Here is a 24,042-nt window from a genome sequence, read left to right on the forward strand (position 1 = left end):
CTCACTGGCCTGAAAGGGGTTTATGTTTAATAGTTGAACCATAAACAGGTTGTTCATTAGAGGAGCATTGGTACTTAAGGATAAAAAAGTAATTCAAGGGTAAAACGGTAATTTTGACCCAATTGGTGTTACGAACACTCATGAAAGACTAACTTATTGTTATTGGTCTATATTCATGAACACATAAATATATCTGCAATGAGAAGAATGCATGTGTGGATCTTTAGTGAAGTGTGCCCATAATTAACAAATATTGATTAATGTGGTTAATGAGTTTAGCCAACTAATCTCATATTGTTGGAGCTTCGGATCTATAGATTCATAGGGTCCCCTTCCTAGCTCGTAAAAAGAATTGAGGTAATTATGTCTTGAATAGAGTTTGAAAGTTAAAATTCACTTAGGAAAATAGTATAATGTATAATGATACATTATAATATGAAGTTTATATTTTGATTAAACTTTATAATTTAAATTTAATTGTGGATATGATTCAAAATTAATTTATGAGAGAATAAAATATTTGAAGGAGTACAAATATTAATTGAATATGAATTGGATTCATATTGAAACTATAGATTAGAATTAATGCATATTAGATGCACATTAAAACTATAGGTTATGAGAGAAATACACTTGAATATGATTCAAATGTAGGCTGTTATTTAATTTGGTAATTAATTAACGTAGGAGTTAATTAATTATTAATTTAATTAATTGAATTAAAATTATAGATTATGTGAGAGATGTCTCATTTAAATATGATTTAAATTAAATAAGATTTAATTAATTATTTTAATTAAATTATTATTTTATTTTTTTTTTGTTAAATCAAATAATAACTCCCACGTAGGGGAGTTATCTTAAACGGATTCCTCATTTGGTTGATAAACCTGCAAGCTTTACAGGTGATCAGGATCTTCAACAAAACTGTTTTGTGCTCCAAAAAATTCTCTAAAAAATTCTCCTTTCCTTCTCCCCATTATTGATTTGGTACCCACAAACCAATACCTCAATTCTCAAAGAATAGAGAGGTTTTCAATTTGGTCGTATTCGTGATTTCGATCCCAAAGGAGAATTGACGTTCGAGCCATCAACGAGTGTAAGGTTCTTTCCTTTTTTTCTGTAGGATTGAATTCCTTTTTTTTAGGCATGCTCAACTTAGAAATTTCACAGTAGATTTTAAAGTCTGTGATATTTTATTGTTTTCCAATGTACTCGTATTTCAAATTACTCAATTAATTATCGAGAAAGGTTTTGATAATTCCACTGTGCTAGGGTTTTTATCCCTATAGTTTGAAGAGAGATGTTGGGGGAGGGGAGAGGGGCCTGCTGCTTTCAAAGAAGAAGCTTCTTCAATTTTTTTTTAAAATTCTAAGTGTATCATTTTAATTCAAATTCATCAAGATATATCGAACATACATCAATAATATATCAAGGTAAATCAAGTGTATCAAAAGTATCAATTGTATCAAATGTATTAAGAGTATTATGTATATCAGACATATCAAGTGTGTATCAAATGTATCCATACATTTTTTTACATTTTATATTTTAAATCGTGAGCTGCAATTTTTTTTTTTTTTTTTTTTTTGACAAAATTAAAAAATTTGGGCCACGAGCCTAATATTAAAAACTTATTTGACCCATTTTGCAACTAGTCCATAAAATAATATATTTCTTATATATGGATTTGTTAATTAAAATGAGACTAGTCCGCCTATGTTCACTTGCTGTATTTCATCATCAGAAGAAGCAGGCACCTCTTTCACTCATTGATTAAGACAACTACTGCAATACAACATTTAAATGGGGTAGATTCTGCAACAAAATGATCTGCCCTTTTACAACATTGCCAAAAATATAAGTACTCTTTACACTGCAGGGAGAAACCTGTTTTCATTTCAACAAAATTAGTGAACAAGAAAACCAACCATTTCAGTCCTTTTACGAGCTCTTCAATGCCGAAAGAGCATCCTTCGTCGCAGCAGAGATAACAGCATCAGAGGCATTCGGTAAGTAATAGTATTTTCCTGCAAAGAATGGAATATTGTGTAAGAAGTTCTGGCGTCTGTGGCTCTCTATTAATTTTGAATTATTTGAAAATGGAACAAACCTTGAGCTACTCTAGCAATCTCCTTTGCAAAACCAGTTGAAACAAACTTGTTTTCGGTATCAATGACGAGGAGAGACATTCCTGATTTGTATATTTTCCCAGCCACTTCAAGAATCTCATCCTTCATAAGAATGACCGTTTTCACATTCAGAGGATTGATTTAGAGATAGATGCAGTAAGGTCACGACAAACTGTAGCACACAAAGTGCATCAAAGAAAAATAGGGTAAAGCACTTGTGTTTACCTTCAATTCTTGTGCTGAAGGTCTAGGCGCATCAGCAGCAGCAGCAGCTGCTTCAGGATCAGTGGATCTTTTTAGTGATATGTTGGCTCTGCCATCAGTTATTGCAACAATCATCACTCTTCCTACATCACCGCTTTTCTCAGCATTTAATCCAACCCTGACAGCCTGAAAAAGTGGATCAAAAACGACTTTAGGACAGACGTATTTAAGTTTGTTACCATTACAATCAGAACAGAGAATTTAGCAAAGTTAATGGGCCTGCTCCTTGCAGGTGAATAAGGACTAGTACAAGTCCTGAATAAGTTGGAAAGGAAAAGACCTACGTAACTATAATACTTTACTTTTACCATCGCTTCCTTTTCAGTGTGCCAGTTTTTTAGTCCATCAAACAATAGAGATCAGTAATATCATCTTCAGAAGAAGGGGGGCAGCCTAAAGTTCGACTTTTAAGATGGTTGAAGTTGGATAAATGCTTTAATAGCATCGTTTTGAGGATGAAAAACTTTGAGATGGTAGAAAATACTAACTGTGGTAAGACCATGAGCCAGGGGAGATCCTCCTCCACAAGGAAGTCTCTCGAGACGTTTTCTTGCCATTGCAATAGATCTGGAAGGAGGCAGAAGAACTTCAGCACAATCTCCACGGAAAGGAATTATGGAAACCTGTAATGTGATTTTTAGATATAAAAACACATATTACTACAAAGTCAAACAACAAATAAATTTAAAAATTAAATAATAATAATAATAATAATAAAACAACAACCACCACGCCACTTAGAAGTCTTGACCATTGTTGCTTAGACAATCAGAAAAATTGAATTCAGGTTTCTATTAAGTATCTTAGGGTGAGTTTCCTTTCACACCTTATTATCTTAGTGTGAAATTAGGTACTCCTATGAGAAATAGATAAAATTAACATGTGGTTAAGTAGTACAAACAATTGTAATTAGGGGAAAGAAAAGTGGAAGAAACTAATCACCTCTACTCAAGTATATGCTAAACAATTTCCCCTACTTTTTTCTCCTTAGGAATCACTCAAGCATTTTGAAGATATTTGATGTAATATAAGATAAATCACCTTAAGATTCGTGACGCATAAAAGGGAGCATTCACTAGCATATGGAATAAGAAAATTTTCCAGCCACTCAGATGCTCTTAAATGTCACATAAGAACATTGATTTAGCGGAAGGTCCTTACAAAATCTAAATATAAAGTATCCCTTTTAGGGAAATTTTTTTTTTTTTTTTTATCTATACTTGGTAAAAAAAAAAAAAAAAAAAAAAAAACAAGGGGTTCCCACTTCTCAATGATCAGTTAACTTTCTTCCCAAATATTACAGTTCAAATCATTCTTTCCAATCATGATCAACTGTTAAACCAGGAAGGCACTAATTTTCCCAATGCGACCTCTCCACCACTAGGGAATCAATAGAATAATAGAAATTGAATTATAATACAAACACATTTCTTGATCTAGGAATAATGAATGTTAGACTAAATTATCTTTTCCATACTAAATCTTAGTTACACTTTATGGTGAAGTTTAGACAACCATGCTATTGCTGCTACAATCTTTGAGGAAGAAATTTGATGTTATGTCAATGCAAATATCAATTTCCTGGAGCCACGTAGACCTTCACGGTGCATAATGTTGTGATCTTTATGTTACCTGATCCCTGCTTGTATAGCTTTCTGCCAGTAACTTGAGGGCTGCCCCTTTTGCATTTTGCATACGATTCAATGCCATGCTCCCACTAGCATCAACTACAAATATTACCTGCCATAAGTAACCAAATCTAAGAATCAGCCATCATCATAATTCAAATTCAAACTGAAACTTAAAATAAATAAATAAATAAAATTGGGAAGCCATTATCTGAAAAAAAAAAATAACAAGTTTTGTTTGATGAAAATTCCATTTTTAGTGTTTTTGTTCTTGATTTTTTTTTTTTTTTTTTTTTGTGTGTGTGTGATAAGAAACAAATTTCATCGATGAATGAAATTTACGGAAGGGCAATATGCCAAAGCCAAAAGATTATAAAAGATTCCTCCAATTGGCCAAAAGAAAGGAAAGACTATCAGAGCTATGGAAAGAACATTTACACCAAGTCATAGCCAAAAAGATAACATGATCTCCATAAATCTATCATAAGCGCATTCCTTGTCATTGAGGATGTAGTTGTTTCTTTCCATCCAAATGCTCCACAAAAAAGCCCCAATCAAGTGCATCCACATAGATCTTTTACCAAGAGTGAAAGGATGACCCACAAGAGTGTACGAGAGGTGGGCAATGGCATCGCTAGGGAAGGTTGTAGACCAACCGAAGGACTGTGTAATATTCTTCCAGAATCTGTTAGCAACGTGGCAGCTGAAACATATATGGGATGGGGTTCCATGGGCTGCCTTACAGAAGGTACAGCAGTGAGGGGAGAGGGCCATGTAAGGGAAATATCGCTGGATTTTATCGCAAGTGTTAATAGCCCGTTCGCTAACCTCCCAAAGGAAGAATTTGATCTTTTTAGGGTAGAAATCAGCCCAGATAGCACTATTTAGGAGTGAATCACTATCAATTGGGGATGTGGATAGGTCATATGTGAGAGCCTTCGTTGAGAACTCCCCTTTAGGGTCCGGGTTCCAAACCTAACGATCCTTGTGCGTAGTTAAATGAACCCCGCTAATGACATTCATGAAGGAAATCCAGTCTTCCACCTCATTATCGTTAAAATTTCTTCTATAACAGTGTAACCAACCATGTTGATTGTTCCACGAGTTCTCAAGGATGCGTCTTTATCGATTGCCAAAGCAAAAAGATGAGGGAATTGTTCCGCGAGAGAAGTATCGCCCAACAAACAGTCATGCCAAAAAGAGATGCGGGCTCCATTGCCCACTTTGTAAGATACTCTGTCGTGCATAAGACCCATATGGGACAAAATAGCCCTCCACGGCCCTTTAAGATGTTTGGGAAAGAAGCAATTCGGCCAAGCTTTCAAGTGCAGAAGACCATATTTGGCATCAATAACCTGTCTCCATAGGGCAGTCTCTTCATGGTAGTACCTCCATAGCAATTTAGCAAGAAGAGCACGATTTTTGTCAACCAATTCTGGTATACTAAGACCACCATGATCAAGGGGTTTGGTAATCTGTTCCCATCTAACAAGATGGGAGCCACCTTTCCATAAAAAGTTCCGGTATAGTGTTTCAATATCCTTTGTGACTTTGGCAGGAATCTTGAGAAGAGACATGAAAACGTGGGGAGCTTGGAAAGAGTAGCTTGAATAAGGGTGAGCCTACCTCCCTTAGATATATGTGAGTGGTTCCATGATTGCTTTCTATCAATCTTTTCCACAACAGGATTCCAAAAGGAACAAGATCGAGGCTTGTCAAATAAGGGAAGGTCGAGGTAGCTGGACGGCCAGTGGGATACTTTGCATCCATATTTGTTGGCAATCAACCAAATATCAGTATCGGTAGTGTTCATTCCCAATAATACTGATTTCTGATGGTTGATGTTCAGACCAGAAGCTCGTTCAAAGAGTGTCACCAATCCAAAGAGGTTGTCAATGGCATCGTTATCCATGGAGGAGAAAAGGATAGTGTCATCTGCAAAAAGAAGGTGGTGTACCTGGGATGTATCCTTCCCCACGTTGATTCCCCTGATGATGTTATTGTTGCCAGCCTCGATAAGCATTCAACTAAAACAATCCATAATAAGGATGAAGAGGAAAGGGAGAGGGGATCTCCTTGCCTGAGGCCTTTAGAGGCATGTATTTTCCCCCTGGGCCGGCCATTAATGATGATGGAGAAGTTTGCTGTGGAGATACAACCTCTGATCCATTTCCTCCATGTGGTGCCAAACCCTTTGTGCTCAAGAACAAGGTTAAGGAAATCCCAGTCAACCTTATCAAACGCTTTTTCAATGTCTAATTTAACAACCCCCTGCTTTTTCCTGTTGGCACGATCTTCAATCACCTCGTTGGCTATCAATGATACATCAAAAATTTGTCTACCTTCAACAAAGGCAGATTGGTAATGTGTGATGGTGAAAGGACCTTTTTAAGGCGTTCAGATAGGACCCTAGCAATAATCTTGTAAATACATGAGATGAGATTAATAGGTCTATAGTCCCTTACCGATCGAGCATCAGATTTCTTAAGGATGAGGCAGATATATGTTTCGTTGACACAGGCATTGATGATCCCTTTCTTAAAAAAATCCTGGGACAAACTCTTATTGTCTTTTTTAGGATGTTCCAATATTTTTTAAAGAATTCAGGGGCAGGGGTCTGTTTGAACCAAGATTCTTAAGGGCAAGAAGGATTTCGGCTTCAATGAAAGGAAGCTCAATATCAGCGCTTGTTGAGATGTGATAGGGCTCCAATGCTCAATGGGGGGAAGGAAACGTGTTCCATCATCCTTAGTATAAAAGGCCTTGTAGAATGTAATAAACTCGGATTCAATCTCCTGCTCTATCAACAGACAATGTCCCAGCATAGACAAGATTTCAATGACGGTGGTTTTTCCTTTTTTTGTATTCATGAGAGAATAGAAGAAATTAGAGTTCAGATCACCATCCTTTAGCCATCTTTTCTTACACTTTTATTTCCATAAGATTTACTCTTTAGAACTCAGTGCGAGGATTTGTTCTTCTTTAATGGCCCTTCTTCTATCACCATCATCCTTAGTATAAAAGGCCTTGTAGAATGTAATAAACTCGGATTCAATCTCCTGCTCTATCAACAGACAATGTCCCAGCATAGACAAGATTTCAATGATGGTGTTTTTTCGCTTTTTTGTATTCATGAGAGAGTGGAAGAAATTAGAGTTCAGATCACCATCCTTTAGCCATCTTTTCTTGCACTTTTATTTCCATAAGATTTACTCTTTAGAACTCAGTGCGAGGATTTGTTCTTTAATGGCCCTTCTTCTATCACCATCATCCTTAGTATAAAAGGCCTTGTAGAATGTAATAAACTCGGATTCAATCTCCTGCTCTATCAACAGACAATGTCCCTGCATAGACAAGATTTCAATGATGGTGTTTTTTCCTTTTTTTGTATTCATGAGAGAGTGGAAGAAATTAGAGTTCAGATCACCATTCTTTAGCCATCTTTTCTTGCACTTTTATTTCCATAAGATCTACTCTTTAGAACTCAGTACGAAGATTTGTTCTTTAATGGCCCTTCTTCTATCACCATCAGCCTGTGTAAAAGTTCCCTATTCCTCCATGGAGTCTAAGACAGCAAGATCAAAGAGGTGTTGGTTACGGGTTGTGTTCAAGCAACCAAAGGTGTTCTTGTTCCAACCTTTGATGGCAGGTTTGAGAAGTTTCAGTTTCTGCATAAAACCATAACCAGGCCATCCAAATGATCTATTGGAAGTCCACCAATGTTTGATGAGTGGAAGAAAGGAGGGATGATCCATCCACATATTTTCAAAACGAAAGGGCAGAGGACCCCATTTTGCAGCACCCAGTAGAAGGAGGATGGGGTAATGGTCTAATGTGGCCAGTTTAATCTTTTGACAAAAGCCTCTTTGAATTTCTCGACAATGGCCTCGGTAATAAGAACATGCCTATCAAAGTTAGAGTAGGGATGGCTCGGAAGTTGGACCATGTATAAAGACCGTTCTGCAGGGGGAGGCCAATGAGGTTGCAATCCTCGATAAAAGTATTGAACAGCCTCATGCTACGGGAAGAGGAAGCCCCAGAAGATTTCTCAAAGCTCCAACGGGTGACATTAATGATTGTATGAAGAAACGGTCAATTTTGGGGGTTTTGGTTTCCTGAAGGATCAGGATGGTAAGGTTATGGTTCTATGGTACCCTACCATAGAAGGGCCATATACGCCTGTTCACAATTTTGGGGGTTACGGGCGCTCCATAATGTTTTTTTTGTTCTTGAAATTCATTATTGTTTCCTCCTAATTTCCTTCCTATGGTTTTCACCCTTTTTATAGAAAGGTAAAACTATTTTTTTATTTTTCAAAATTAGCTTGGGTTTTAAAAACATTGATAGAAAGTGGAAAACAAAGAGATTTAGAGGTGGTAGTAGTTGATAATGGGCAGAAATGCACATTATCACAATGCAAATATATAAAACAATGTGGGTATGCGACGATAAAAATATACAAAATCGTGTCCAAAAGCATTAAGTTGAGAATATTGTGGTCGCATGCGCTCATCGCATTAAAGCAGCTAATTTACTTATTTTGTACAGAAAAATGCATTGGCGCAAAGCAAATTGCGATCCAAGGAATTCGGCGTCCAAACACAGTGGAAGATTGCGACCGCAAAGTTTTGCTCAAGAAGGTGACCGCATAAAGACGGCGTATCAAGGTAAAAGCATAATAAATCATGATGGGACGAAAACCTGATGACGGTCGAATCCGAATTTAGTTGACAAGCCGTTAACGACACACTGTAGCAAGTACATTCAACTTTTTGGTGACCATTAATCAGCGCATCAGACAGAAGAATTTATGACCGCCCATCATTGCAATCATTTGAGAGAAAAGATTCTTCACCTTGAGCTCTATAAATACCAAAGGCCACCATCGTTAAAGGAATTCCAGTGTTGGAGTTCTAAGTTCGAATTCTACACAGTTCGCCATATACATAAAAGATAGATCATAGATAGCCGTTAGTCTGTAATTCTTATACTTAGAAAGCGGAGGCGAGCGAAGAGAAGAAGGCACCGAGAGATCACTCCTAGGTAGCTCGAAAGACTGCTAGGAGGCGCTGCAAACAGAGAGAGGGTTGACACTTGCGAAAGCAAGAACATTTTTCTGGGTAGAGTAGAGTAAAAGACAATGTAAAAGTCCCGGAAAGCAAGACATTGCTACCGGGCTTCTTATCCCTGCTTTCCATTGTTGTTTTGTATTCTGACTTTATTTATAAAATGGAATTTGCATCTCAACATCTGTTCAATCTCTTCACATGTCGCATGAGTAGCTAAATTTCTGAATGGGTTGAGAAGCACTTAGCTAGCATAATCTAAGATCTTCATTTTATGCAATCATCTTGTCTTATGTATGCGTCCTTCACCCTTTAGAGATACTTGAGAGAGTAGTCTAAAGAAAGAACCTAGACTTGAGAGAGTCAGGTTAGAATCTAGGCTTGAGAGAGTCAGATTAGAACCGCATAAGCAAGAGATAGCGACTTAGAGATAAGTTCTGTTTGCTATTATGCATCGCATGCACTCTAGAAATAGGATATGATAGTATGTGGTCATCTTGTGTATGTGTGTGTCATTCATCATCGCATAGACAAGAATAGAGGTTTAGACATAAGTCCTATTGACATTATCGTATACATCGCATGCGTCCTAGAATTAGGAACTATGGCATTTGCATTGAGAGATGACATGTTGTTGTGTGTATGTAGCATGATCGCATAACTTGAACGCAATCTTATGAAGTGTTAGCTAAATCCCTTCTCAACCCCTTCCCTGCATACTCATCGTAACTTTCACTGTCATCAACTCTTTACTCAATTCTGCCGCATAGGATCTATACTTAAAACAATACATCAACCACTTATTTGTATTTGTCACCGCAAAGGAATCAAAATTTACCAACGCATAATATCTCAGTAATCCCTGTGTTCGACCTTGGACTTACCAGGAAACTTAGTAAGATTTATACTTGAGTTTTACTAGGAAAACTTGCATGTGCAACACATAATTCACCACCGCAATTTCATACCATTATTTTATCACATTCACAACGCATCAGTAGTGTTTATAAACTTAAAATTTCAAAACTCCAATGTTTATCAAACCTGACCTAATATTTTGTGCTAAGTCTACAACTCTCAAGGTTCTGAAATTCAGTACCTCTATAGAGCAATGAAATCAAAGTAGAAAACTTCCAAGTACAGCCAAATCAAGATATGCTAGACATTTTGATTACCTTCCTCGCGTATGTATAAGACCGAATCCATTCGATTTCTAAAAAGGATTACTAATCCTTAACTTTTCGAAGAATTAAAAAGGATTATTAATGATGAGCGAAGAATATATTGCAACTATCATTTCATTTCCACTCATTTTGTGTCTCAAATTTCTTATATGATACTTATTTAAAAATATATATAACACAGTGATTAAAAGAACTGAAGTTTGATTACCAATGCTCCTGCTTTCCTAGCCATTCTCTTTGCTCTCATATCACTCTTCTCGACAAAAACTTTCCTATTATTTTGAACATCTTTTGCCTTCCGCAACTTTTGATATGGAGCAGCTGCTCTAAGCGTTGCATCAACTGCTAGCCTCTTAACAGGCCCCTGCAGAATATGACGCTCGATAGAAAAGTGTGTTTCAACATCAAAATTAAATTCACATGTCCCGAGTGAAAGGGTCAGGAAGTTGACTGACCTTTGGAAGCATTGGTTTAATATATCTTCCTCTGTCCTCTGAAAAGATGACATTTTTTGCCCGCCCAGCCTTGCCTCTGCGTCTCTGTGCTTGTTGAGCAAAGAAAAGAAGTTTCTCATCCACCAAACCTCCTTCAGCATCAAAAATGAATTCTTCAGGTAATTGCTCCTGCTGTTCATTCTCTTTATCATCGTCTTCCTGCTTACGAAAGGAAATTTTGAGTTGGTGAATAATCAAATACACTGTGAAAATATTCGATTGAAAAATGGGGGGGATCATTGACAATCATTCTACATCAAACTGGAATTTTTATGGATGTACAAAAACCTCTTGTTCTTCCTCTTCCTCTTCATTCTCCTCTTCTCCAGATTCTTGATTTTGCGGAGGTGGAGGTGGCGGAGGCTGTTGATTTTGCTGATCTGATGGATTTTCATTGATCATTGAACGAGGTAGAATGACTAGTTCAACCTATAGTGTGCAATATGTCAGAATGGAAAGCATATATGATGCTGCCAAACTGAAATACGGCAGACCTTTTCACCTATTGGAACACTTAACAATACATAGGAAAACATAAAATTGTACTGGATAATGATATGAGATGCTTAGTATCATTGTTGCTTTGGAACAATTAACTAAAGCTTATACCTGACAAATTCCCCATCAAAGAAGCCAGCAAAAACAAACCGACTCTTGGCAAAAATAAAGGGAAAAAAAATTCCAATCATGAATAACACTCTAGCATATGTAAAACCACGGCCACGGTGAGAAAAGATATATTTCCACTTATGCAGTCAACGTGGTAAAAAAGAAGTAGCAATCCAGTAAAGAAGACAATATATCAGCTTACAGCTTTTTTCAGGTCATCGGCATAGACTTTTTCCCTCCCCTCGAGAGCAGCCAGGCATTTGGCAACACGTGCTGCATATAGCTCAGCTCTGTGTCCCTGATTTCACCAGTCATATATTGGACAATCAAGATAAGAAGCAAGAAAACTGTAAAGCCATGACCTTCTGTCTAGTTACTCAACTTCCACTAGATATTTTTCATATTATTTTCACTTCCTCAATCTCTACTTTTAGAGAATAAATTTCTTATCATTTAATTAGATAAAAGATACATATATATAAGAGAATGAGAAACCCTAATCTAGGATATACAAAATTACAATAAAAGACGACTGTACAAATTAATTTAAATATATCTTATAACACTCCCCCTCAAGCTGGAGCAAATATGTCAATCATGCGCAGCTTGTTGCATAAATAGCTTATTCTTACTCTATTTACAGCTTTGGTAAATATATCTCCCAACTGTTCTCCAGTCTTCATATATCCTGTAAATGTTAACCCTTCTTGTATTTTCTTACGAACAAAGTGACAATCCACTGCAATATGTTTAGTTCGTTCATGAAACACTGGATTGGATGCAATATGACGTACAGCTTGATTATCACACCATGATTTAGCTGGCACAGTAATGCTAAAACCCATCTCAGATAAAAGTTAGTGTATCCATGCTATTTCACACACGGATTGTACCATAGCTCTATATTCTGACTCAGCACTCGAACGAGAAACTACATTTTCTTTCTTACTTTTCCATGACACTAGATTTCGTCCTACAAAAACACAATATCCAAAGATTGATCTCCTATCCTCTTGAGATCCAACCCAATCAGCATCTGAAAAACATTCAACCCTCGTATGACCATGATCTTTATATAAGATCCCACGTCCAAGTGCAACTTTAGATAACATAGAATCTGTTCTACTACAACCTAATGATCCACTATAAGAGAAGACATAAACTGACTCACAATACTCACAGAATAAGCAATATTCGGTCGTATCACTATTAAATAGTTCAACTTTCAAATTAATCTTCTATATCTTTCAGGGTCTTTAAATAATACTCTTTCTCTAGTAAGTTGCAAATTTGATATCATCAGAGTACTACATGGTTTGACTCCTAATTTTCCAGTCTCATACAACAAATCAAGTACATATTTTCAATGTGACAGATAAATATCTTTCTTGCTTCTCATTACTTCAATACCCAATAAAATACTTCGATTGTCCCAAATCTTTCGTATAAAATTGACCCTGAAGAAAAATCTTGAGAGAAGATATACCTGATATATCATTTCTGATGATAACGATATCATCAACATACACAACAAGCAAAGTATTGAAATAAAGAAGGGTAGAAGAAAGAAAACAAGTTTACGTGGAAAACCCTAGATCAGGGAGAAAAAACCACGACAGAAGAATTTTTATTATTTTCTACTCACCAAAAAACTATAGATACAACGTATAAATAGACCCCGACACACCCTAAAATAGTATAGAAAAGTAAAAAGACTAAAACGCCCTTAAGGAAAATACGACATTTTCAACACAAAGTAATACCATTATCAGATCGTCGATAGAATGCAGACTGATCAGAAGCACTTTTCTTAATACCAAAACATTCGAGTGCTTGACTAAACTTACCAAACCATGCACGAGGACTCTGTTTCAGTCCATACTAAAATTTTCGAAGACGATACACCTTAACACTCTCTCCTTGAGCAACAAACCCAGGTGGTTACTCCATGTAAACTTCCTCCTGAAGATCACCATGCAGAAAAGCATTCTTAATGTCAAGTTGATGCGAAGGCCAATTATGAGTAGCAGCCATAGACAGAAATAGTCGAATAGAAGTTAATTTAGCAACAGGAGAAAATGAATCAGAATAATCGGTCCCATAGATTTGGGCATAATCTTTGGTAACAAGACGAGCTTTCAAGCCACCTGGGTTTGTTGCTCAAGGAGAGAGTGTTAAGTTGATGCGAAGGCCAATTATGAGTAGCAGCCATGGACAGAAATAGTCGAATAGAAGTTAATTTAGCAACAGGAGAAAATGTATCAGAATAATCAGTCCCATAGATTTGGGCATAATCTTTAGTAACAAGACGAGCTTTCAAGCGAGCCACTGTTCCGTTAGGATTGGCTTTTATAGCAAACACCCATTTACATCCTAGCCTTCTTTCCTGTCGGACGCAAGACTAAATCCCAAGTATCATTCTCATCCAGTGCAAGCATCTCCTCAATCATTGCACTACGCCACCCAGAATGAGATAAAGCTTCATGAACAGAGTGAGGAATAGAGATGGAATCAAGAGATGTAATAAAGGAATAAGTGGGGGAAGACAACCAATTATATGAAACAAACGAAGAAATAGGGTAAGTACAAGTATGTTTATCTTTTTGAAGGGCAATGGGTAGATCATCACTCGATTCCAGATCAGATGTCGAAGAAGCCATCAGTGTAGGACATGTGTCAGAAGGTGCCTGTGGAGGATGCCTAGAGTAAACTCGAGTGACCAGTGGGTGAGCGAGAAGAGACACCGAAGAAGGTTAAGTAGGAGATGATGTGAAAGAGGTAATCTCATAGATTTTTATCCTCCTCTCCTTTACAATGACTAAACGGTGAGGGACTAAAAGGTATATCTTAAAAAAACGTAACATTGGTAGAGATAAGATACTTGTTAAGAGTAGGACAATAACAACGATAACCTTTTGAACACGTGAATAGCCTAAGAAAATGCATTTCAAAGATTTTGAATCTAATTTGGTACGATGTGGATGAAGATCCCGAACAAAACAAACACAACCAAAGATCTTAGGGGAAATATGAAACAAAGATTTCGCAAGAAAAAGAATACGATACGGAATCTCTCCATTGAGGACAGAGGAAGACATTCTATTAATCAGGAAGCAAACAGTGGACATTGCATCGCCTAAAATTGCTTTGGAACATGCATTTGAAAGGATAAGGCGCGGACTGTTTCAAGGAGGTATTTGTTCTTTCTTTCAGTGACTCCATTTTGAGATGGAGTGTCAGCACAAGAGGACTGATGAATGATGTCATGATCACATAAGTAAGATCCAAGTACATGAGAGAAATATTGACCAGCATTATCAGTGCACAAGGTTTTGAGAGAGACATTAAATTGATTTTGAATTTCAGCATGAAAAGCACAAAAATGAGACAATAACTCGAAACGATTTTTCATTAAATATAACCAAGTCACACAAGAATAATCGTCAACAAAAGTAACAAACTAACGAAAACCTGTTTGAGACACAACTAGACAAGAACCCTAAATATCATAATGAACTAACTCAAAAGGAGTGTTGGCTCGTTTATGGACTCTAGGACTAGAGCTAAGATGATGAAATTTAGCAAACTAACACAAATCACAATTTAAAGACAACAAAGAACGAAATTCAGGATAAATTTTCTTCAACACGGACAAAGAAGGATGACCCAGATGACAGTGAACCGCAAACAGGGATGTAACGCCAGAGAGCTACAACTTTTGGTATCTGGTGGACAAAAATGTAAAGGTCCCCCGACTCATGTCCTCTACCAATAATCTTCTTCATCATATGATCTTGAAACAAGCAATAACCAGGAAAAAACAAGACACGAAAATAAAGGTCGCGTGTAAACTGGCTAATAGAAATTAAATTAAAAGATAACTAAGGCAAATGTAACACAAAGGACAAAGAAAGGGATGGGGTGAGAGGAATGGTGTTGGATCCAAGAACAGAAGAGGTGGATCCATCTACCAAAGTGACAGATGGGGATGGGGCAAGGGACAAAGGTGTAGAAAATAAGTTAGAATTACCTGTCATATAAACAGTGGCACCTAAAGTCTATGACCCACTTAGTAGATGATGTAAGAAGGCATTTCAAATTACCTGTCTTAGCAATGGTGGTAGTAGGGTTCGATGAAGAAGATGCCTACACGGATTCCTAAAATACTTGAAATTTAGTAAAATCGTCGATAGAGATGGTAACAGACCTTTTGGCCATATCACTAGTGGAAGTTATCTGTGCATGTTGAGATCGTTGAGCCTTATACAACAAATTTTGACAATCACGTTTCAGATGTCCTGACTTACAACAATAGTGACAAACAATCTCCTGAGAATCTGATTTTCGATTATCATAACTAGGCTTCTGAAAATTGTTGGTCATCCCTAGAGTAACCCGAGAGTTATTATTCTTGCTTATAAGAGCACTAATAGGATGAGAAACAGACGAACCAGATTGAGAACTCTCAATACGAAGAACACGACTGAAGACCTCCTCTAATGATGGAATCACAGAATCAGAAAGAATCTGTGTTTTAGCCATTAAAATTCAGGTGAAAGTCCATTCAGAAATATCATAACGGTCATCTTTTCTCGTTGGGCTTATTGAACTTTGACATCTGGGCTAAAAGGTAACAATAAGGCAAGTTCGGCAGCTGTCTTTTTAAGCCTCATAAAGTAACTTGTAACAGATTCTGCTTTTTGTTCGGCTCGAAAGAATTGCATACAAACATCAAACATTCGATGGACATGTTCTTTTCTCGAGTACAAAAATTCTAAAAACTCTAAGAGATCCTTAATAGAATTACAATGATCTACGAAACCAATAATCTCACTCTCAATGGAATTCTTAATCTAAAGATAAAGTCGAGCGTCATCACGGAGTCAAGCCTTTTTCTTATCATCTTGTGGTGGATTCTCGGTCACATGATCATCCATATCAATACTAAGTAAATAAAACTGAATATTCTAACGTCAATCGTAGTAATTAGCTCCATTTAACTTATGTTCTATTATCTTTGATGCTAAGGGAATTATATTGGATACAACCATATGCTTCATCTCATCCATTAAGAACCAACACACAATCCCACAGGCATAATTAAACAAATCAAAATCAAAAGCAGGGTAAATCAAAGAGCGAAACAGCCCCAAATTAGAACAAAACAGTCACAAACCCTAGGAACAAAAAGGCATTTTCCAAACAGCCTCACACTCGAGTAGATGTTGGTAGAACTAAAGTCACAGATGGACCGAAAAAGCTAACCCAAGACGAACCCAACCGACGGAAGTGAAGAAGACAGCCTCATGCGTTCTCACGCGTCAGTGCGTGGCGATGGAGCAATTCTGAACTAGCGGCACGTGTGACTCACGCACGGCTGTTTCATAGCGGCACGTGTGACTCAGGCACGGCTGTTTCCGATGAACGGCGACGGCAGACGGCGCCCCTCCTGAGGTGGGCAGTGTCGTCAAACGGTCACTCAAAGTGATGACCCAAATTCAAACCCTAACTCACAAAGCCATCAAAGAATATTCTAAACCCTAAACAAAGAATGGCTCTGATACCATGTACTCTGTACTTTTAGAGAATGAATTTCTTATCATTTAATTAGATAAAAGGTAGATAGGAGAATGAGAAACCCTAATCTAGGATATACAAAATTACAATAAAGAATGATTGTACAAATTAATTTAAATATATCTTATAACAAACACACGCACACACCCAAAGAGAAAGAGAGTATAAGAAGAAGAAGAATATTGGACACAGAATAAGAAAATGGAGCAAATAGCTCATTCCAACCCCATCTTGTTTTCAATCTAAAGCTTAAATGGGAATAGTGAAAGATAGTTGTCTTCATCAAGGAAGATCCTTGTTAGAATTTTCAAATGCATGGGAGTAATCAACACATGATGAAATACAGGTCAATAATGAATATGAAGTCTGTTGAAAATTAAAATCAAGAGGCAAGAATTGGTAAGAACCTGGCAACCACCTCGAATAGCTTCCAAGACAAGGTACTTTAATTGCTCCCGGCCGATTGTAACATCCTTCAAATATTCTCTTGACAAAATGATCTGCATATAATGCGTTTCAATCTTTAACTATTATTTTTACAGAATAAAAAAAACCGTTTTGCTGAGTATTTGATTCATAAAAAGTAATAATAAATAAATGTAAAGACATTACAATAATTGTGCTTTTTATGATAAAAGAACTGTTAAGTTTATGAGCTTGAGTTTATATCTAATATTAACTAAGCAACCCCATGAAACAGGGTTTGTAGTGATACATTCATGGGGTTCATCCTTCTTCTTTATCCATATGAATGCAAAACAATGATGAAGGCAGTAAATATAGAACTCGAGAGATTTCACCTTTAATATCCAGGAAGTTAGTGAGTTATATCATGGAACTTGCAAGTAGTTATTCATTAGGGCGCAGATCCTTTAGTTTAACCATCTATACGATAACATGCCAGCTTACCTGAGTTTTTGCAAACTCTATTTCCTCCTCGACCATTTTCAAAACTTCCCTACTCTGTTCTTGAAATTGTGTAGCAATTCCTACAGCTGCAACACGATCTTCAAAACTCATAGGTAAATCTGCACTGCATAAGAAGTTTGTCATAGTCGAATGAGAGAGAGAAATAAATATATGATTCACTTAAGTGGCAAAACATCTACTATACCTTAAATTAATTGCAATCCTGTCTAGCAAGTGTTCACGAACAGCACCCTCTTCTGGGTTATAAGTAGCAATTAAAAGTGGTTTGCATGGATGCCTAAAACTGATTCCTTCTCTTTCAACTACGTTGACTCCTTCAGTTAATACATTAAGAAGCAAGTTACTAATGCCCTCGTCCAAAAGATTGATTTCATCAACATACAAAACTCCTCTATGAGCTTCAGCAAGAAGACCAGGCTGGAAAACAGTCGTTCCAGTCTTTACAGACTCTTCAACATCAACAGAACCAATGAGCCTGTCCTCTGTAACTCCAAGTGGAATCTGCAGCCACATCAACTTGCTTCAATAAGCAATGAAAAATGAGCTCTATGTGAGATACCAAGCATCGTGGTAAGTACCTGAACAAAAGGAGACTTAACAATCTGGGTTTTGATATTACCGGATGAGTCATATTCAACACGATCAGCAAGGCCATCTTCCCATCTTTAGGTTTTTTTTTTTTTTCAGGAGGACAAAAAATAATTGTTATAATAAATTAAATTAAATTAAAATTGAATTAGAGATCAGACTTCTTTCATTCAAGAAATAAAGGCCAAAAGCTTGTTAGGATGCTATATTTCTTTAAAACCATCGCCTAACTTTTGGGCAAGAAAACTCATGAATTAGCAGATTATGTCACTGTTCAGAAGACAGTGAACACCCATGATTGTACAGTCTCATGCTCTCGATAAAACTGCATTTAGTGCCTGCTCTATTGATCTCAATAGGAAGCTAGGATCGACTTATACAACGTATTATTTAAAGAAGTCGAATCTTGGGTTCACAAGATAGAACATTCCAAGGTCGAAATAGAAAAAAGGTCATTATGGGATCACCATAAAAATCCATGGATCTTTTAAATTTCATATCCCTTGTCATCCTACCCCTAACTAACATCTACGCTATTTCCTATCAGGTGCAGAACAAAATTTCTCGACCGAAAATGTAACGTGAAATGATCGCTTCTAAATACTTGGCAAGCTTACTCTTCTGGACAGGATGGATCAGCATTTGAAATTGACCCAACAACTACTTCAATAGGTGGCAAGACGGCATGTAATCCACGAGCCATAACTGTCTTAGCCGTTCCTCGCTTCCCAGAAATGGCAATGCCGCCAATTTCACGGTCGATAGCTCCAAGCAAAAGAGCGGTTTTAATTGCATCCTGTAGAATAGTCGATGAAAGCCACAACAATCAACCGGTCACGGTTAATTACTATACAGATACCGAAACAGCGATGCTACAAATTCAAACGATTATCTACAAGAATCGAAATTAAACTACTCGAAGGACATCATAAGCCAATTATCAAACCAGGCACAAGAACCTTAACGCTAAATAGTGAGAGAGAGAGAGAGAGAGATGATTATAGTACTTGGCCAACAACTGCAGCGAGGGGGAAGTATTGTCTGCCATAGGAAATTGCTTCTGGCTGCTCTGACGCAGCTACAGCTCCATTGCCGGACTCGACGACGGAATTTGCAGAAGCGCGAATGCAATGGCGGATTCTGCGATGGGGTTTTGGGAAGAAAGGGGAAGAGGAAGAGATGAGAAGAGGGCGGAATCTGAAGGAAGGAAGAAGAGAAGACTGGAGATGAGGGAGAGATGTTGAAGAAGATGGAGTGAGAGCTGTGAGTGACATTGTTATTGCAGAGAGGAAGAGAGTCTTGGCGCCCTCTTTCTTTCTTATCCATTCGTTTTCTTGTATTTATGGTACTGGCTATCGGTTTATTTTCTATTTCGAATCTATTCATTTATAAATTATAAATAAGATTATTTTAGTTTTAGATAAATTATCAAAAATACCTTGTTGATCTTTCTAAGAGTTCTATTTTAATTGTCCGATTGTATTGATCTTGTAAGGGTCAATCGTGAGGGAGTAGACTTGTGGAAGTTCTCTGATATGGCTGGGTGTATCATTTTCTTCTTTGGCTCGGCCCAAATTGGGTCTGTTTCTTAGTGTCTTAGATGGTCGAAGGGTCTTGTTCGTCGTTTGTTCGTGTAACGGTTAAGTTTATTGATCTTATGTATGATTTTGGTTGTACATCTTCATTCCTCTTTGAAAAAGAAGGTGGGTTAGTTTTTTTATATGTCAAAGTGGTTTTTCTCATTTAGGCCACGTTTACCAATTCAGAATGAAGATTGATGTAATCGTAATTTAATTTTACTAACAGGTCAATCGTAATAGATCTCAATCGCAAATGTAATTAGATCGTTTTTTATCGCATTTACCTAAAATTGAGAATTTGGTCAATTTTACTATTACCGTTGTAATTACCTTTATCTCTAAGAGGTAAGCCGTAAGATTCATAATTTTGTTCTCTAAAATGATAACAATAATGGTAACCATAACCATAACTGGAACAGTAACGATATGACTAATTTTCAGACGCAGTTTAATTGATCACCTCGCGCTCCTCATTCATATTACATTACTTGGTTTCGGATTTTTAATTGAGGCCACCTGTCAATACGAATGCGGATGCCAGTAAACACTAACAAACGGAGAGAAAAAAGAAAAAAAAAATCTCGCTTTCTATATTACATTTTATTTATTACGATACACCTTTCATAAACGTGACTTTATTTTTCAGGGTACTTTCTCTCTTCCCTTTGGTGGTTAATGAATCGTTTCTTCATATATATATATATATATATATATATATATATATTAACTCTTAAAATTTGATTTTTTTTTTTTTCCTCAAAATAATCCTTATAAGCGTTTGTCTTTAAATTCGTAGATGGAGGACTGAGGAGTTAATATTTGGTTATGTGAACAAATAAATAAATACCTGAATAAAATCGATGATAACAAAGATGCATGCCACATTTCTAAACAATATTTGTTGTCATCTTCTTCCTTTCAACCCTAGGCCCTTAACTCTATGTTTTATTTATGATTTTCCACCAACTCTGACCCAAAATTTATCTCTGATATGTATCTAGATTTGTTCACTTAATCTGGTTTTATTAGATTTGTTCACTTAAACAATATATTTCATCAATGAATTTGTGGACAGAGGCTTCTCAAGGTTGTTTTAAAATACTTTAAACTTCGATGGTTAAAATTATCGATTTTGAAGTTTGAGGGTAAAAATAAAACCAACCTTATAGGTGAGATGTATTTTTTATAATTTGATCTTTAAAATTCATATGCACAACTTCGAGTCAAGTTATAAGCTTTCTTTTTTGACATGAATATAGATGATTAGTGATTGACTTTTTTTTTTTTTTCCTTTTAAAGTTAGTGGTTCAAATTTCCATACCATTAAAAAAATCAATTATTTTAAGGTGATAAGTTATATCATAATATATACTTTCAAATTATATAGAAATATCAATTTTTAAATAGGAAATTTTATAGAAAAAAATGTCAAACTATTTATAGAAATAGCAAAAAAAAAAAAAAAAATCAATAGACTTCTATCAACGTATATCACATAGTATCAATGATAGACTTCTATTAGTTTCTATTATTGATAAATACCGACAAACTTCTATCCGTCTCTATAAAAAATATTAAATTATGATATTTTGTGTAAATAGTTTTTTTTCTTTCTATTTTTTAAAATCTCCCATTAAATAGTTATGGGTAATTGTGCATATGCATGTAAAATTGGATCAAATATTTCTTGAAAAAAAAATTGATCTATGTTTCATCATAGTAACGACCTTTTAGATAAGTGTAACCACCTGTTGACTTAAATTTGGCTGTAAAAAGTAGAAATATTATTTGATGGTATGGTATGGGTTGATGAATTATATAAATTCTTGTATATTATATTAAATTTAATTCACAAATTTATAATTAACGAACAAAAAAGTTATGTAAAATTCTTTAATTAAATTTATTCTAATTTACTAGCAACAAATTGCGCCCGTGGCCTAATGGATAAGGCGTCTGACTTCTAATCAGGCGATTGTGGGTTCGAGTCCCACTGGGCGTGCACCAATATAAAAACCACAATTAATTTGTATTGACCAATCATCTTTTGAATTTTTTTATAATTTTAATTTTGCTCGTCATGTTGCATGCTTTATTTTTTTTTTATTTTTTTAACTTTACTTTCATTCTCCAATCATGAAACTGAGTTTCAAACTCAATTCTTGAAAATGTCTAACTCACAAGTGACTTAACACCAACAAGTCAATTATCAAATTTGATTATTATAACAAAACGTTAAATATAAATAGCAAACCAAAACATATTGGAAAGAAACTGCTTTTTTTAGTCCTCAAGTTTGCACCATTTTTATAGACATTTATTAAAATTTTGAAATAAGAAACGATAATAGTTATTAAACAAGTTTATCTCTCGAGAAACGAGAAATGAGAACATTATCAAACATGCCAATAGTTTTTTTTTTTTTTTTTTTGTATGAAGTCTAACATGTTATCATGAATAGTGATATTGTGATATCATTCTATCAATTAAAACTTTTATACATAGTCAAATCAAGTCTTAATGAGTTATTTAATCTCAAATACTACATTATATAATATACAAATACTATCAGTGATACCCTTTACATTGTTAGCAATAGAAAAGACATTACTGACAATAATTATCAATGATATCTTTTATGATTATCCACCTAGAAGAATATAATTCTATACCTATACGCATGACATACAAACACACTACATGTATCAATAAATTAATCAAAAGACCATGATTATTTACAAACAAGTATAACATGATATCAAATTCAAACAACAAAAAACATCAAAACATTACCATTGATAGAAACATATCAACAGTAGCCACTATTTGGCTGTCATTGATAGAAACATATCAGCAATAGTAACTGATAGCCCATTTCTCAAATTGAAGTCCATGACTAATAGCAACATCACTAATAATAGCTATCAATGATAGTAACTGACAACATATTTATTGAATTGAAAGATATCACTAATAGTAGCTATCAGTTGCTATCGCTAACAGCAGTTATCAGTGATATTCACAGATAGTAGCATCACTAATAACAACTAAAAAAAATTACTAGTCATAATAACTGAAAGCAATTATTAGTCATAGCAACTAGAGATGTTCACGGGGCGGGGCGAGGACGGGGAAGCACTCCCCGTCCCCGCCCTTCTATTCCATTCATCGTCCCTGCGGGAAAAAATTTCCCGCCATCATTTTTTCTAACATTTTTTTAATTAAATATATATATTTTACAATTCCTTAAACACATCCAATACAACTTTTATTTAAATAAAATATTATCAGTTTTGATAATAAAAACAATAACACATATTTAATTTAAAATTATATAATTAAAATGTCGAATTCTCATAATTTTTATAATTAAAATTCAACAATTAGAACGTCTTATCTTAAATATTACAACATATAAGGAATTAAAGTAATAAAGTCTCGAACGTAAACAATTAAAACCTCCATAGTCATCATAACAAAGTCTACAATATATATAATAAATTTATAATATATATACAAAAGTCGGGGCGAGGTGGGGACACAGGGCGGGGTCGGGGTCGGGGTCGGGGAATATATTCCCCATCTCCGACCTCGAATTGCAAATGGGAAAAAAACTCCCCATTCCCCGTGTATTGAGGGATTCCCTGACTCGTTCGGGGTGGGTCCCCATGGGCCTCGACTCCATGGGTTTTATGGACATCTTTAATAGCAACTGATAGCACATTTCCTAACTGAAAGTTATCGCTAGTAGTAGTATCACTGATTGCACCTATCAGTGATAACAACTAATAATAGCACGCTTCTCAAATTGAAAACTATCCCTGATAGCAGCCATCGGTGACATTCACTGCTAGCACACTTTTCAAATCGAAAGACTACCACTGATAGCAGCCAATAGTGATAGCTACTAATAGCAACTATTGGCGATAGCCACTAATAGCACATTTTTCAAATCGAAAAACAACCACTGATAGCAGCTATCAACAATAG

At 35.8% G+C, this 24,042-nt stretch overlaps 1 protein-coding gene and 1 non-coding gene across 3 annotated transcripts; one reads left to right on the forward strand and one right to left on the reverse strand.

Annotated features, from left to right (window-relative positions):
* Positions 1-1,735: 1,735 nt before the first annotated feature.
* ALB1 (ALBINA 1) lies at positions 1,736-19,850 on the reverse strand. Of its 2 annotated transcripts, none has more exons than XM_039046999.2 (15): positions 19,480-19,850; positions 19,090-19,268; positions 18,463-18,547; positions 18,069-18,385; positions 17,864-17,987; positions 17,362-17,454; positions 11,580-11,675; positions 11,057-11,197; positions 10,730-10,930; positions 10,483-10,638; positions 4,029-4,136; positions 2,885-3,019; positions 2,358-2,522; positions 2,114-2,234; positions 1,736-2,030 (listed from the first exon to the last, which is right to left on the reverse strand). In XM_039046999.2, the coding sequence occupies exons 1-15, from the start codon at positions 19,744-19,746 to the stop codon at positions 1,945-1,947; spliced, it is 2,274 nt and encodes a 757-aa protein (XP_038902927.1). In that variant the 5' UTR covers positions 19,747-19,850; the 3' UTR covers positions 1,736-1,944. The 2 variants fall into 2 exon arrangements, with proteins under 2 accessions (XP_038902927.1, XP_038902929.1); XM_039047001.2 differs by having other exon boundaries at positions 10,730-10,927; positions 19,480-19,829.
* Positions 19,851-21,981: 2,131 nt separating this feature from the next.
* On the forward strand, positions 21,982-22,054 carry TRNAR-UCU (transfer RNA arginine (anticodon UCU)). Its single transcript has one exon. It is a non-coding gene; the product is annotated as a tRNA-Arg (tRNA).
* The last annotated feature ends 1,988 nt before the right edge of the window (positions 22,055-24,042 follow it).

This window comes from Benincasa hispida, chromosome 10 (assembly GCF_027475165.1).
Source record: "Benincasa hispida cultivar pf3 chromosome 10, pf3_genome.v1.1, whole genome shotgun sequence".
NCBI lineage: Eukaryota > Viridiplantae > Streptophyta > Magnoliopsida > Cucurbitales > Cucurbitaceae > Benincasa > Benincasa hispida.

What these genes read in the sequence shown, in the direction of transcription:
- ALB1 (XM_039046999.2), bottom strand. Translation starts at nt 19,746, where the DNA reads ATGTCACTCACAGCTCTCACTCCATCTTCTTCAACATCTCTCCCTCAT. An exon ending in CTATTCGAGGTGGTTGCCAG is followed by an intron (nt 11,676 to 17,361) that starts GTTCTTACCAAT and finishes TGGTGAAATCAG; the next exon opens with GGACACAGAGCTGAGCTATA. An exon ending in GCTATACAAGCAGGGATCAG is followed by an intron (nt 3,020 to 4,028) that starts GTAACATAAAGA and finishes ATCACATTACAG; the next exon opens with GTTTCCATAATTCCTTTCCG.